This window comes from Narcine bancroftii, chromosome 12, assembly GCF_036971445.1.
Source record: "Narcine bancroftii isolate sNarBan1 chromosome 12, sNarBan1.hap1, whole genome shotgun sequence".
NCBI lineage: Eukaryota > Metazoa > Chordata > Chondrichthyes > Torpediniformes > Narcinidae > Narcine > Narcine bancroftii.
Genome location: NC_091480.1, coordinates 57,832,514 through 57,848,582, shown reverse-complemented (window position 1 = coordinate 57,848,582; position 16,069 = coordinate 57,832,514). Strand labels below are relative to the sequence as shown.

Here is a 16,069-nt window from a genome sequence, read left to right as displayed (position 1 = left end):
CACACCCACCCACCCGCACACACATGCGCACACCCACCCACACACACACATCCCCCACACACACCCACACGCACACACCCACACGCACACACCCACACCCACACACATAGACACACACCCACAAACACAGACACACACATATACACACAGAGACACAGACACCCACACACACAGACACACAACAGCACTTTCCACGAATCTCAGATCTCGACTTCCCCAAGACCCTCCTCATGGATCTCCCCTCTCCCGTGGCCCCTATTCACAGGTGTCCCCTACCCCGTCACAGACATGACCCCTCACAAGGGTCTGCCATTCTCTCATCACCTCTCTCCTCCATTCTCACTCTCTCCCCTTCTCTCCCTCTTCCTACTCTCTCTTCAGTCTCTCTCTCTCTCTCTCTCTCTCTCTCTTTCTCTCTCTCAGTATGTGATGACTGTACCCCCTGATCCTAGACCAGCCCACCTCCCTCAGAGACAGCGTAAAGGGCCCTTCTAGGCACACCAAGTATTCACGATCTCACCTTGCCTGTCGGGGTATAGAGCGCCATCAGATTGTCGTATCCAGACACCAAAGCAATAATCATTGGACTTGCACCTCACAGTCCCATTCGTGAGTGCCAAACTGTGGTTGCGAGACAAGGGGAACAACTTGCACACCCTTCTGTCTCCGTGAACACCTGAGGGTGAAAAAAAGGAGAGGTAACTCATCAGATAGAAAGTGAGAGACCCATGTCTAACCATGAACTGGACTTGCATAACGGGAGCTTCACTCTGTTTGGAATAAATTTTTACAAACTTAATGTTATTAACATAATTAAATTAAACTGTTATTTATTTTTAAAAATATTCCTGACCAGAATGCCTCCAGAGAGCTGGTGGACCCTGCAGGCTCCCTTGTGCACTGACACTCAGGGACACAGGGAGGGGGAGAAGGTGTTTCCATGGTCCAGGGGCAGGGTCGTCCCATTACAACTGTCCAGGATGTTGGAGAGACCATACTTGGAGTATTGTAGTCAGTTCGGAAGGAGGTCACTGAGCTGGAAAGGGGGCAGGAAAGATTCACCAGGATGTTCCTGGGACTGGAGGGCTGGAGTTACAGAGAGAGGCTGGGACCTTTCTGCCTGGAGTGGAGGAGGCTGAGGGGGGACTTTATAGAGGTTCATAAAACCATGAGGGGCGTGGATTAGGTGGGTGGTCACGGACTTTTCTCCAGGGACAGGGAGTCTAAAACTAGAGGGCACAGGTTTAAGGGGAGAGATTTAAAGGAGACCTGAGGGGCACCTTCTTCACACAGAGGGTGGTGGGTGTGTGGAACGAGATGGAAGTGGTGGAGGTGGGGACAAACACACCACTTAACAGACATTTGGACAGGTCCGTGGGTGGGAGAAGTGATTCTCAACCTTTCTTTCCCACGCATGCCACCTTAAGCAATCCCTTACTAATCACAGAGCACCGATGGCACAGGGCTTATTTAAAGTGGGATGTGAGTGGGAAGAAAAAGGTTGAAAATCACTGGTTTAGAGGGAGCTGTGCCTAACGCAGGGAAAGGGGACAAGCTAAGGTAGAGGACTGGTTCAGCAGGGAGGGGTTGGGCTGAAGGGCTTGTTTCTGTTCTGCGGAACTGTGACTCTATAAAGGAAGATTTACTCCATATCACAGATATGGACATGAATCACAAAAAAGAATTCCCTTCTGGGTCCTTCTAAGTAATTCTGCCGATCTGCTGCAGCTGGCAATCCCCTGTACAGCTGACACATCAAAGAAATCGTTTGAAATCCAAGGTCGTCTGCTTTCTGAAGGACATTCTGTGTGGGAGAGAGTTGGGCAACAGTTGGCTTAATACCCATTCTCTGAACCTCACAGACTGGTCTGCTAATCTGCTCCACCCCATACTTGGATCGCTGCCACACTTCTTCATCCCTTCCAATCCTCCTCCCTCCAAGCCTGCATAGTTTTCCATCGCTGTCCCTCTCAAGCCCAATGTGATGTTGAACCTATCCATTTATTCAACCAGGTCCCTTCACCCCAAAGCTGTCTCCAGAATCCCTGATTCCGTCAAGCTCCCTCTTTGCCCTCTCACTCTCTTCCCATCAAATCCTCTCGCCAGCTGGTGACAAGACATTGCATTCCCCTCACTCGTTGCCACCTTTTTCTGAACTTCAGCACAAACACGTTAATAACATTTTCCATGGTATCATTGTCACACGCTGGTGAGAGACAGAAAGTTGAAAGGAGATGTGTGGGGGCAAGGTTTTTTTTTAAACACAGAGAGTGGTGGGTGCCTGGAAGCGGCTGCCAAGGACGGTCCTGGAGGCTGATATATTGTGGTGTTTAAGTGACTTCCAGGCAGACCTATGAACATGCAAGGAGTGGAGGGAACAGATCCAGGAGCTGGTACGAGAGATTTCATTTAATTTGGGCATCATGCTCAGCACAGAAGGTTGATGGTTGATGACAAGCCCCTTTTTCCACAGGCATCCCAGTTAATTGGGCCATGTAGTGTCCCGGGATAGGAAGTCCTTTGTGCTCTTTGCAATGGGCCACCCTTAACTGGGACACTAATTGTTTTTCCACTGAACACATTCATCCCCAGGATCAGAGTGTTCTCCCTTCAACTGGAAACGGGTGACTTTCTACTGTCCCTTTTCCATTGGTTTTATCAGCAAACACCAAGGATATGAGTAGGGGCAGAGGAGGTTCATCCCTGGCACGAAATGACATAATTTGACACTGGTTTTCAGACAATGTTCCTTTCCCATTGGATCCTGTCCCCACAAATTCCCAGCTCCTATATTTATAAAGGCCATATATCTGTAGAAACCCTTTGGATTTATTTTCACATTATTTCACAAAGCAACTTTATATCTCCTCTTAGCCTTTCTAATTTCCTTCTTAAGTTTCTTTTTACATTCTTTCTATTCCTCTAACACCTCATTTGCTTCATGCTGCCTAGACCTTTTCTACACCTCTCTCTTTATCTGAATCATATTTCCAATAACCCTTGAAAACCAAGGCTCCCTAAAACTTTCAACCTTTCATCCTAACAGGGACTGTACCCATAAAGTTGCACCTTCGAATGTCCTCCATTTTCCTCCTACAACTTTCCCATGAAACAATTTATCCCAGTCCACGCCTTCTCATCTCAAAATTAGCCTTTCTCCAAACAAAATCTTAACCCTGGCGCCAGACCCATCTTTCTCCATAATTATTTTGAAACCAATTGTAATGTGATCTCTGGACCCAAAGTGCTCCCTAATGCACACCTCCATCACCTGACCCATCTCATTTCCTAATGGCAGATCCAAACACTGGCCCTTCTCTAGTTGATACCTCTATATCTATTGATGTAGAAAACTACCCTGTACACATTTAACAAATTCCAAACCATACAGCCCACTTACAGCACGATGTCCCAGTCAATGTGTGGTAAGTTAAAATCTCCCACACTCACAACCCGGAGCTAACTACTGTTACAAGCCCAGGGGACCCCAAAAACCCAGGAGCAATAGATATTCACCAAGACAAATGGTTACTTAACCAAAAGTTGCTTTTAATTATCTTTAAACATGAAAACAGAATGACACTTTAACTTAACTAACCTAACAACCCCCTTTTAATTCTAAGCGCACGTGTATGTAATGTGTGTGTAAATTCAGAAAAGTTATTTGGTTCACAGTCCAATCTCACTTATCATTCCTCCAAGTTCACTGGTTGCAGGCAATTCTTATACTGTGCACAGAATTAAACATTTATAAAATTCACCAGGCTTTGGTGCTTGAAAGATAAATGGTTACAGCTCAGGAAGGTTCTTGTCGGTTTTCAGAGAGAGATTTGTTGTTCACTGGATACCCACAACTTCAGTGTCTTGCCGAAGAAACTTGCCCCCTCAGGGTTCTCCAGATGATGACCTCTTTCTTTCAGGTCACCACAGAGTTCCTTTTTGTTTCCCTTATTTCAAGTGAAACATTAGTCAGCGAGTCCTCTCTTCTTGCATGAACCACAAGGGCTTTGACCAGGCTGAACTAAACACTCACAGCCTGTCTTCCAAATGGGGTTTTCTATAAGCTTGTGAGCTTGTCCCGTTCCAGTCCCAGCTGCTGCTGCTGACTGTAAAACTGCAGAACTGAACCCCCCCCCCACCCCCCACACCAGACAGAATGTGGCTCCAACAAACTCTTTCATGTGTTGCCTTTTTGTAAACAACAATCCATTAGTGAAGTCTCTTGTGCACTCGCCAAAGCTTTTGCAAAGGCTCTGGGGCTATGTCTAGCATGAGAAGAGCTCCAATATTTTAAATGAAATCTGTTTTGAAGTGTTTGTATGTGACCTACACTAAAAAATCTGCCCCAATTTATCTCCCAAAAACATATCTATATACAATCCAAACACAACATAATCTGTCACACTTTCCCCCTACAAAGGAATTTTAACTCTTGAGTTAAAATTCAGTTATAATAAACTGTCTTTAAAATCACTAAAGAGATAACAATACACAATATATAACATGTTATAATAAAGTAACCCAATGTTGAGAGTATATATTTCTATACATGATCAATTTTAACATCTGCTGTCACATTATTTGTACCTCTAATGTAATTAATTTGCAGATTATATTCTTGTAATATTAACTCCAGTTTAACATTCTTCTGTTTTTATTCAAAAACACCAAGGATTGTGGTCAGTAAATATCACAATTGGTTCATGAGAGGTACCAAGATATATGTCAAAATTCTGCAGAGCAAATATGATGATAGTTAACAGTTCATTTTCAGTAGTGGAATAGTTCCTTTGACGAACATTGAATTTTTTTTGAAAAGAAGGAAACTGGATGGTCAATTTCATTATGTCTTTGTAATAAAATTGCACCTGCTGCTCCCTCACTGGCGTCCACTGCTACAGAAAATGGTCTGTCAAAGTCAGGAGATTTTAACACAGGGCAATGGCATAGCATCTCCTTTAAATTTTCTAAAGCTGCCTGACAATCTTTAGTCCACACAAATTTTTCCCCTTTCTTCAAAAGGTTGGTTAAAGGAAGAGCAACCTCAGCAAAATTTCTGCAAAATTTCCTATAATACCCTGCCATTCCTAAAAACCTTCTCACTGCTTTCTTGCCATGAGGAATAGGAAACTCTGAAATTGCATTCACTTTAGCTTGAATAGGTGCAACTTTGCCATGACCAACTACATAACCCAAGTATGTTACCATGACATTTGCAAATTGACTTTTTGCTAAATTAACAGTTAAGTTAGCTTTAGATAATCTTCCAAACAATTTGTCCAATTGCCTTAGATGTTCTTCCCATCTGTCACTTTTTGTGACCAAACCATCAATATAAGCATTTGTATGAGTTAACCCTTAGATAACTGAATTAATCATCCTCTGGAATGTTGCAGGGGCATTTTTCATGCCAAAAGGTAACACATTATACTTGTATAAACTGGATGGAGTTACTAAAGCTGAAATATTCTTTCCTCTCTCAGTTAATGGCACGCACCAGTAATCCTTCAACAGATCTAACTTAGTAAGAAATTTAGCTTTGCCAATTTATCAATACAGTCAATTATTCTCGGAATAGGATAAGCATCTGTTTTAATTACTGAATTAACCTTCCTGTAACCTAACAGTTCCATCTGGTTTTAGTACCAGAATACAAGGAGAACTCCAATCTGAGTTTGAAGGTCTAATAATGTAATTTATCAACATATATTCCACCTCCTGATCCATGATTTTACTTTTCTGAATGTTTATTCTATATGGATGTTGTTTTATGGGATTTGCTTCTCCCACATCCACATCATGATAAATCACTGATGTCCTTTTTGGCACATCAAGAAACAAATTTGTATATTTCAAAATTATTTCTTTCAACTGCATCAGTTCTTATCATTTAAGATGGCCTAACTTTTCCTGCAAATTTTCCAAAATTGCTGAGTTAGACAGGAACTCAGAAACTATGGTTTCTTTAAGGTTACCCTCATAAGACTCTGTTTCCATAATCTTATGATCCACTACCTCCTCAATTCTGTCAACAACTAACACCTCAGATACAGATTGTTCTCCACTACCCTTATCCTCATAATAAGGTTTCAACATATTTATATGACAAACCTGACTTTTATTCCTTCGATCTGAAGTGTTAACAACATAGTTAACATCATTCAGTTTTGATTTAGCTCTCAAAGGATTATCATGTGTTGGAAACAAAATTAAAACTTTACTTCCTGTCTTAAAATTCCTCACTTGAGCTTTCCTGTCAAATAAACGCTTCATTTTATAACCATATAACATTTTATAGTATGGAAACAGGCCATCTTGGCCCCTCTAGTTCGCACCGATTTACATGAAACTCCACTAGTTCCACCTACCTGCTCCCTGCCCATAACCCTCCAACCCCCTCACATCCACGTACTCATCTAGTTTCCTCTTAAATGACAGAATTGACCCTGCCGCAACTACCTCTTCCGGAAGGTCATTCCACTCAGCCACCACCCTGAGTGAAGAAGCATCCTCTTATATTACTCCTAAAGTTTTGCCCCCTAACCCTTAACTTATGACCCCTTGTTCTAATCTTCCCTACCCTCAGAGGTAAGAGCCTATTCACATCTACTCTATCTATTCCATAATTTTAAATACCTCTATTAAATCCCCTCTCAACCTTCTACACTCCAATGAATAAAGACCCAGTCTAACCAATCTTTACTCTGAGCCATTTCTAAATTCTCTTGAGCCAAGGTCCACACTTTTTGTCGCCTCTCCTTAAATTTAGAAACATAATCCAGCAAGTCCAACTGTACATCCTCATTAACCCACTGTTCTTTTATCAACATTAAGGGTTCTCTAACCTGATGTCCAAACACAATTTCAAAAGGTCTGAATCCTAATGACTCCTGCACAGCCTCCCTTGCTGCAAACAACAATAAATGAATCCCTTCATCCCAATCTTTTCCATTCTCCAAACAATAAATCCTCATCATATATTTATGAGTAGAATGAAATCTTTCCAAAGCTCCCTGAGTTTCAGGATGGTATGTGGAGGAAGTGATCTGTTTTATTCCCAACTCATAAACCAACTGCTGAAACAACCCAGACATAAAGTTAGATCCTTGATCACTCTGGATCTCTTTCGGTAGTCCAAAAACCTTTCCAGAGCCTTTACCACCGTTTTGGCTTTAATATTTCTTACTGGTATAGCTTCTGGAAATCTCGACGCTGTACACATAATTGTTAATAAATACTGATTCCCATCTACAATAACCCTAGTTAAAGGTTCCCCAACAATAGGAGTAGGTTGCAATGGAGCCACTGGAGGACCCTGGTTAGGTTTCCCCACAACCTGACAAAAGTGACATGTCTGGCACCAATTTACAACATCCTTCCTCAAACCAGGTCAGAAAAATTGTCTCAAAATCTTATTCATGGTTTTCTTTACACCAAGATGACCACCCAAATGTGCACTGTGGGCTAGATTTAATATTTTCTTCTGGTAATTTCTAGGAACAACCACCTGATGAATCACCCACCACCCCCCCCCCCCCCCACTCTTCATTATCAGGAATATCAAGAGGTCTTCATTTCCTCATCAACAATTCACCTTCAAGTAATATCCACAAGCCATTTTAATCTCCTGTTCACTTACTGCTTTGTCCCTCAAGTCAATAAGATCTGTATCTGTCCACTGTTGCTGAATTAACTCTTTCCCTGCTCTTTCAAAACTACTTCAGAAGCAACTGGGCAAGTCTCTATCAACTGGATCTTCCTCAGCTCTCATCATTTTCTTCGACAAAGACCTAGTTACCGCACATGCAGGATATATCTCTCAATCCTCTCTAACCTCATCCTTACTAGGCCGATTTGTTAATCTCAAAACTGACCCAACTTTATCCTCTGACAAATCATTCCCTAATCAAAATGAGACTCCCTGCATGGATAACTTTGAAATTACTCCTACAACAACAGGTCCATTAACTAATTCTGAATTTAGCACAACATCGTGAAGCGATATTGACTCTACCTCACCTCCAACACCCTTAATAAAAGTTGTCTCCCCTGTGTCAGTCCTTTGATCCAGAGTTCAAACACTTTCTAACAACAGTGACTGAGCAGCCCCAGCATCTCTAAGAATTTTAACTGGAACCTGTGATTCTCCCTGCTTTACTGAAACCAAGCCCTCTGACACAAAAGGTTTGAAAACATCCATGACACCCTAACCAGGTTTAGAACATCTGCCCTCCTTAAGTTCCACTGTTTGAATACATGCTTCTGGTAAAACCTTTTCTTGTTTCTTTTTCAACACTAGACAATTTGCAATCACATGACCAGGTTTCTTCCAAAAATGACATACAAATGCAGAAGTTCTGTCCTTTTCCACCTGACCTTCATCTTTTCTCTTAACATTATCCCCAGACTTAATTTCAGGCCTACTATCCTGCTCCACATTAACCTTCTGAACAGGCTTATTAACCTGTTCCATGTTAACTCTCTGAAAATGTCTACTATTCTGAAATGTATTTTTTGTAAATTAGGGCAAATTCGTCAGGTTATCTAACCATTTGCCACCACATCCCCACGTCTCTCTCATCCAGGTATAATTTAATCTCATTTGGAACAAACCTTTTAATTTCCTCAATTAATATCAATTCACTCAATCTGTCAAAATCATTATTTATTCCTTTTGAGGTGCACCAACGATCAAAACACACAGATTTCCCCAGAGCAAAATCCATATTAGATTGATTCCATGTTTTCACTAAACTCCTAAATTTTTGTCTATATGCTTCTGGAACCAATTCATAAGCATTCAATACTGCTTGTTTAACAGTATCATAATTTTCCACTTGCTAGAGGATGCAATTTGTGCTTTTCCCTTCAATACACTTTGGAGCATGAAAGTCTACTTCTCTTTTGGCCATCTTGAGCTCTCGGCAACCTTTTCAAAAAGCTGAAAATATGTATCTAGATCTCCCCAGGAGTTACAGCCTCAATTCTCTTACCTCCCTCCATCTCCATTTTGAACTTCTCTAATTGAAACCATCTTGTCCCTTTCAATCTTTTCCAAGTCATATTTTCTTTGTCTTTCATCATCCTCCCTCCATTTTTCAGTTTCCTTTCACTCATATTTCCTCCATTTTTCAGTTTGGTCTGCCTCATATTGTCTCTGCAACTCAAAATTCCATTTCTCTCTTTCTTCTTCCATCCTCAATTTCTCCAACTCCAATTGCAATTCAACAGATCTATCCTCTGGAAAATTATCTAAGTCTTTCTCAACAAATTTTCCCTCACCTATATAATATTTCACTATAATCCTCTGTATTTGTATTTTCCTCATCCAATGCTTGACTTCAGTCGGCTTTAATGCCTTAGAAATAACCATCAGTTCCTCTTTTCTCTTGCTCTGCAGCTCTGCAGGTGATGGTTGTGACAAAAATGTATTAACATCCATTGCTGCTGTTTTTCCACACACAAGCTTTAAATTAGCATGAAAAAAACAATTAACTAATAAATCACAAAAAGTCCAATTTTCAATCCGAACGGACGAGTCCCCAAAAATGTTATGAGCCCAGAGGACCCCAAAACACAGCAGCAATAGATATTCACCAAGACAAATGGTAACTTAAACAAAAGTTGCTTTTAATTATCTTTAAACATGAAAACAGAATCACACTTTAACATCACTATTGACTTAACTAACCTAACTTAACCCCCTTCTAATTCTAAGGGCACGTGTATGTAATGTGCATGTAAGTTCATAAAAGTTCTTTGACTCACAGTCCAATCTCACTTCTCATTCCTCCAAGTTCACTGGTTACAGGCAATTCTTATACTGTGCACAGAATTTAACATTTATAATGTTCGCCAGTGCTTGAAAGGTAAATGGTTACCACTCAGGAAAGTTCTTGTCAATTTTCAGGGAGAGATTTGTTTTACGCTGACACCCACAACTGATTCATTTTTAATCAGCCACTTTAATATCTTGCTGAAGAAACTTTCCCCCTCAAGGTTCTCCAGATGATAACCTCTTTCTTTCAGGTCACCACAGAGTTCCTTTCTGTTTCACTTATCCCAAGTGAAGCATTAGGCACCCATTCCTCTCTTCTTGCATGAACCACAAGGGCTTTGACCAGGCTGAACTAAGCACTCACAACCCATCTTCCAAATGGGGTTTTCCACAAGCTTGCCAGCTTGTCTTGTTCCAGTCCCAGCTGCTGCTGCTGACTGAAATATTGCAGAACTGATCTCTCTCTTTCTCTCTCTCTCTCTCTCTCTCTCTCTCTCTCTGCTTGCAAAACCACATGAACCTCTTAGAACATCAAGTTCCACTCCAGGCAGCTTGTGGCTCACATGAGTTATTTCATCTATTGTCTTTTTGTAAACAACAATCCATTAGTGAAGTTTCTTGGGCACTCTCCAAAGCTCTTGCAAAGGCTCTGGGCACTGACATGAGCAGAGCTCCAGTATTTTAAATAAGATCTGTTTTGAAGTGTTTGTATGTGATCTACACTAAAAAACATGCCCTAATTTATCTCCAAAAAACATATCTCATATCTATATACTATCCAAACACAACATAATCTGTCACACTACAAATATCTGCTATTTCCTTACAAATTACCCTGCAAATCCCTCTCCAATCTTTGGTCTCCAATGAGATCGCCAGTCTAAGAAGTCGGGGCAATCACAGTTGGGAGTATTGTGCACAGTTCTGGTCACCCAACCACTGGAAGAATCTCCATTAAACAAGAATGGGTGGAGAAAAGATTGACCAGGAGTCACAGGGATAGCTCAGAAACAAACCCTTCAGTCCACCACTGCCCTGCCAGCCCTTCTCCTATCGACACTGACCCCACATGCCCACATCCTTGCCTGTTCAATGATCTGACTAAATGCCCATTAAACCCAGCGACTGTATCTGATTCCCCCCCCCCCCCCACCCCGGCTCCTCTGGCTGTCAGTTCCAGATACCAACCACTCTCTGTGTGAAAACACTTCCCCCTCGGGGTCCCCTTTAAGTCTCCTTCCCCTCCCCTTCAACCTGTCCCTCTTGATTTTGAGTTTCTCTTGGTTGGAGTTTTGCTGATTCTAATTCTCTAAATTATCGTATCTGCTCTGTTGCACTCACTCCAACAGACTTCTTTCCTTCTCCCACCCCACCTCTCTCTCTTCTCCCACCTTCTCCTTCCCTCCTTCCCCAACATCTCCCTCCCCTCCCCATTTGCCCCTCTCTCTCTCCCTTCTCCCACCCTACTTCCCCAACCTCTCCCTCCCCTCCCGATTCTCCCATCTCTTCTCTGGCACCCTCTCACCCTCATTGTCTCTCTCTTGCTCTCTCCCTCTCTCTCTCCCCTCCCACCAAGACAGTGTTGCCTGAACATAGTTTGTGGTGAAAATACCTGGATTGTTCAGAAGCAGCAGCAGTACTGCCATGGCCAAGACACATTGCATGTCCATCCACAAGAGAGGGGCTTTCTGCCCTGGGAGGGCTGGAATCAGGTTTGTTTTCCTGCCGGAAAAGATTGTTGCTCTCTGCATGCCCACTTCATGTTTCTGAATGAAGCTCCACCTCTCCAGCTCTCAGAAACACTAGTTCTGGAGCAGAGAGTAGGATGGAATGGATCCTGCTCCCCTATCTTCCTTGGTTGAGATCTGGCAAGGTTCAACATATCGGAGGATCTCTCGTGGAGCCACTACTGTGAGGCAACCATTTACTGGGATGATGCCAGGTCTTCAGGAGTTAAGTTACAGGGAAAGATTAAGCAGTTTAGGATACGAGGGGGGCAGATAGAGTTAATGCGGACAGACTTTTCCGACTGAGAGTGGGGGAGATTCAAACAAGAGGACATGGATGGAGAATGAAGGGGGAAATGTTTAGGAGAAACATAAGGGGGGGGAATGTTTAGGAGAAACATGAAGGGGGGATTTCTTCACAGAGGGTGATGCGAGTGTGGATTTTCACTCAGAGAGTGGTGGGTGTGGAATTTCACTCAGAGGGTGGTGGATGTGAAATTTTACTCAGAGGGTGGTGGGGGTGTGGAATTTCAGTTAGAGGGTAGTAGGAGTATGGAATTTCACTGAGAAGATGGTGGTGTGTAGAATTTCTTCACTCAGAGGGTGGAGGGAGTGTGGAATTTCTCTAAAATGGTGGTGGGGTTTGGAATATCTTTACTCAGAGGGTGGTGTTGGTGTGGAACTTCACTCAGAGGGTGGTGGGAGTGTTGGAAGTTCACTCAAGAGGTGGTGAGAGTGTGGAATTTCACTCAGACTGTGGTGGGGGTGTGGAGTTTCACTCGGAGAGTGGTGTGTGTGCAATTTCTCTAAGAGGGTGGTGCGGGTTTGGAACTTCATTCAGTGTGAGGTGGGGGTATGGAATGTCTTCACTCAGATAGCGGTGGGAGTGTGGAATTTCACTCAGAGGGTGGTGGGGGTGTGGAATTTCACTCAGAGGGTGGTGGGTTGTGGAATTTCACTCAGTGGGCAGTGGGGTGTGGAATTTCACTCAGCGTGGTGGAGGTGTGGAATTTCACTCAGAGGTTCGTGGTGATGTGCAATTGCAATCAGAGGGTGGTGCGTGAGTGGAATTTCACTCAATGGGTGGTGGGAGTGTGGAATTTCACTCAGAGTGTGGGAGGTGTATGGACTTTCACTCAGACGGTGGTGGATGTGTGGAATTGCACTCATAGTGTGGTGGGGTGTGGAATTTCACTCAGAGCGAGCTCGGAGTGTGGACATTCACTCAGATGTTGTGTGGGTGTGGAATTGCACTCAGAGTGTGGTGGGGGTATGGAATGTCTTCACTCAGAGAGCAGTGGGAGTGTAGAATTTCACTAAGAGGGCGGTGGGTGATTGGAATTTCACTCAGTGGGTCGTGGGGTGTGGAATTTCACTCAGAGGGTGGTGTGTGAGTTGAAGTTCTCCCAGAGGGTGGTGTTGGTGTGCAATTTCACTCAGAGGTAGATGGGTGAGTGGAATTTCACTCAGAGGGTGATAGGGTGTGGAATTTCACTCGGAGTGTGGTGGGGTGTGGAATCTCACTAAGAGGGTTGTTGGGGTGTGGAATTTCTATCAGAGATTGGTGGATGGGTGGAATTTCACTCAGATTGTGATTGGGGTGTGGAATTTCAATCAGAGGTTGTTCGGTGAGTGGAATTTACCTCAGTGGGTTGTGGGGGAGTGGAATTTCACTCTGAGGGTGGTAGGAGTGTGGAACATCACTCGGAGGGTGGTGGGAGTGTGGAATTTCATTCGGTGGCTGTTGGGGTGTGGAATGTCACTCAGAGGGTGATGAGGGTGTGGTATTTCATTCGCAGGTTGGTGGGCGTGTAGAATTTGACTGTGGTCAGTGAGGTGTGGAATTTCACTTAGAGGGTGGTGGGGGTGTGGAATTTCATTCAGAGTGTGGTGAGGGTGTGGAATTTCACTGAGAGGGTCGTGGTGGTGTGCAATTTCACACATGGTGGTGGGAGTGTGGAATTCCACACAGACAGTCGTAGGGTTGTGGAATTTCACAGAGAGTGGTGGGGTGTGGAATTTCTCTCAGAGGGTGGTGGACCTTCATTTAGTGAAGTGGGGGGTGTGGAATTTGACTCAGAGGGTGATGGGGGTGTGGAATTTCACTCAGAGGGCGGTGGGTTGTGGAATTGCACTCAGTATGCGGTCGGGTGTGGAATTTCAGTCAGCATGGTGCAGATGTGGAATTTCACTCAGAGGGTCCTGGTGGTGTTCAATTTCAATCAGAGGGTGGTGCGTGAGTGGAAATTCACCGTGAGTGGTGGGGGTGTGGAATTTCAATCAGAGGCTTGTGGGTGAGTACAATTTCACTCAGTGGGTAGTGGGGTGTGGAGTTTCACTCAGATAGTGGTGGGTGTGGAATATCTTCACTCAGATAGCGGTGGGAGTGTGGACTTCCACTCAGAGGGTGGTGGGTGTGTTGAATTTCAATCAGAGGTTGGTGGGTGAGTGGAATTTCACTGAGAGGGTGGTGGTAGTGTGGAATTACACTCAGATTTTGGTGGCGGTGTGGAATTTCACTCAGAGTGTGTTTGGGTGTGGAATTTCACTCAGACTGTGGTGGGGCTGTATAATTTCACTGGGAGAGTGGTGGGGTGTGGTATTTCTCTCAGAGGGTGGTGGGGGTTTGGAACTTCATTCAGAGGGTGGTGGGTGAGTGGAACTTAACTCAGTGGGTTGTGGGGGAGTGGAATTTCACTCAGAGGGTGGTGGGAGTGTGGAATTTCATTCAGAGGGTGGTGGGAGTTTTGGATGTCTCTCAGTGGGTGGTAGGGGTGTGAAATTTCACTCAGAGTGTCGTGGGGTGTGGTATTTGACTCGGAGGGTGGTGGGGGTGTGGAATTTCACTCAGAGTGTGGTGAGGGTGTGGAATTTCACTGAGAGGGTCGTGGTGATGTGCAATTTCACTCAAGGTGGTGGGAGTGTGGAATTCCACACAGACAGTGATGGTTTGTCGAATTTCATGGAGAGTGGTGGGGTGTGGAATTACTCTCAGAGGGAGGTGGGAGAGTGGAATTTCAATCAGAGAATGGTAGGGTGTGGAATTTCACTCAGGGGTTGGTGGGATGTGGACTCTCACTAAGAGGGTCGTTGGGGTGTGGAATTTCTATCAGAGGGTGGTGGATGGGTAAAATTTCACTCAGATTTTGGTTGGGGGTGTGGAATTTCAAGGAGAGTGGTGGGGTGTAGAATTTCTCTCAGAGGGTGGTGGGGGGTAGGAACTTCATTCAGAGTGTGGTGGGGGTGTGGAAATTCTCTCAGAGGGTGATGTGAGTGTGGAATTTCACTCAGTGGGTGGTGGGGGTGGAATTTCACTAAGAGTGTGATAGGTAGTGGAATTTCTTCCATCAGAAGTTGCTGGGAGTGTGGAAATTCAATCACACTGTGGAGGGGTTGTGGAATTTCACCAGAGTGTGGAGGGGTGTGGAATGTCTCTCAGTGGGTGGTGGGGGTGTGAAATTTCACTCAGAGTGTCGTGGGGTGTGGTATTTGACTCGGAGGGTGGTGGGAGTATGGAATTTCATTCAGAGGGTGCTGCGGTGTGAAATTTCATGCAGAGTGAGTTGGGAGTGTGGGATTTTACTCAGAGGGTGGTGTGGGTGTGGAATTTCACTCAGAGTGTGGTGGGGTATGGAATGTCTTCACTCAGATAGCGGTGGGAGTGTTGAATTTCACTCAGAGGGTGGTGGGTTGTGGAATTTCACAGAGAGTGGTGGGGTGTGGAATTTCTCTCAGACGGTGGTGGACCTTCATTTAGTGAGCTGGGGGTGTGGAATTTGACTCAGAGGGTGTCGCGGTTGTGGAATTTCATTCAGCGTGTGGTGGGGGTGTGCTATTTCACTCGGAGGGTGGTGGGAGTGTGGAATTTCAATCGGTGGCTGTTGGGGTGTGGAATATCACTCAGAGGGTGGTGAGTGTGTGGTATTTCACTCGCAGGGTGGTGGGCCTGTGGAATTTGACTCTGTGGTCAGTGAGGTGTGGAATTTCACTTAGAGGGTGGTGGGGGTGTGGAATTTCATTCAGCGTGTGGTGAGGGTGTGGAATTTCACTGAGAGGGTCGTGGTGGTGTGCAATTTCACACAGGGTGGTGGGAGTGTGGAATTCCACACAGACAGTCGTAGCGTTGTGGAATTTCACAGAGAGTGGTGGGGTGTGGAATTTCTCTCAGAGGGTGGTGGACCTTCATTTAGTGAGGTGGGGGTGTGGAATTTGACTCAGAGGGTGTTGGGGGTGTGGAATTTCACTCAGTGGGCGGTGGGTTGTGGAATTGCACTCAGTATGCGGTCGGGTGTGGAATTTCAGTCAGCATGGTGCAGATGTGGAATTTCACTCAGAGGGTCCTGGTGGTGTTCAATTTCAATCAGAGGGTGGTGCGTGAGTGGAAATTCACCGTGAGTGGTGGGGGTGTGGAATTTCAATCAGAGGCTTGTGGGCGAGTACAATTTCACTCAGTGGGTCGTGGGGTGTGGAGTTTCACTCAGATAGTGGTGGGTGTGGAATATCTTCACTCAGATAGCGGTGGGAGTGTGGACTTCCACTCAGAGGGTGGTGGGTGTGTCGAATT

The 16,069-nt window shown here is 44.4% G+C and overlaps 1 protein-coding gene across 3 annotated transcripts in view; it reads right to left on the bottom strand.

The window, feature by feature from the left end:
- Positions 1-11,548, bottom strand: part of LOC138746694 (bone morphogenetic protein receptor type-2-like) — a 63,393-nt gene extending 51,845 nt beyond the window's left edge. For all 3 annotated transcript variants that reach the window (XM_069904991.1, XM_069904992.1, XM_069904993.1), the window contains exons 1-2: positions 11,391-11,548; positions 521-676 (exon numbers count right to left, since the gene is read on the bottom strand). In XM_069904991.1, coding sequence (XP_069761092.1) covers positions 521-676; positions 11,391-11,529 — 295 coding nt within the window. In that variant the 5' untranslated portion in view covers positions 11,530-11,548. The remainder of the gene's footprint in view (positions 1-520; positions 677-11,390) is intronic.
- Positions 11,549-16,069: the final 4,521 nt, after the last annotated feature.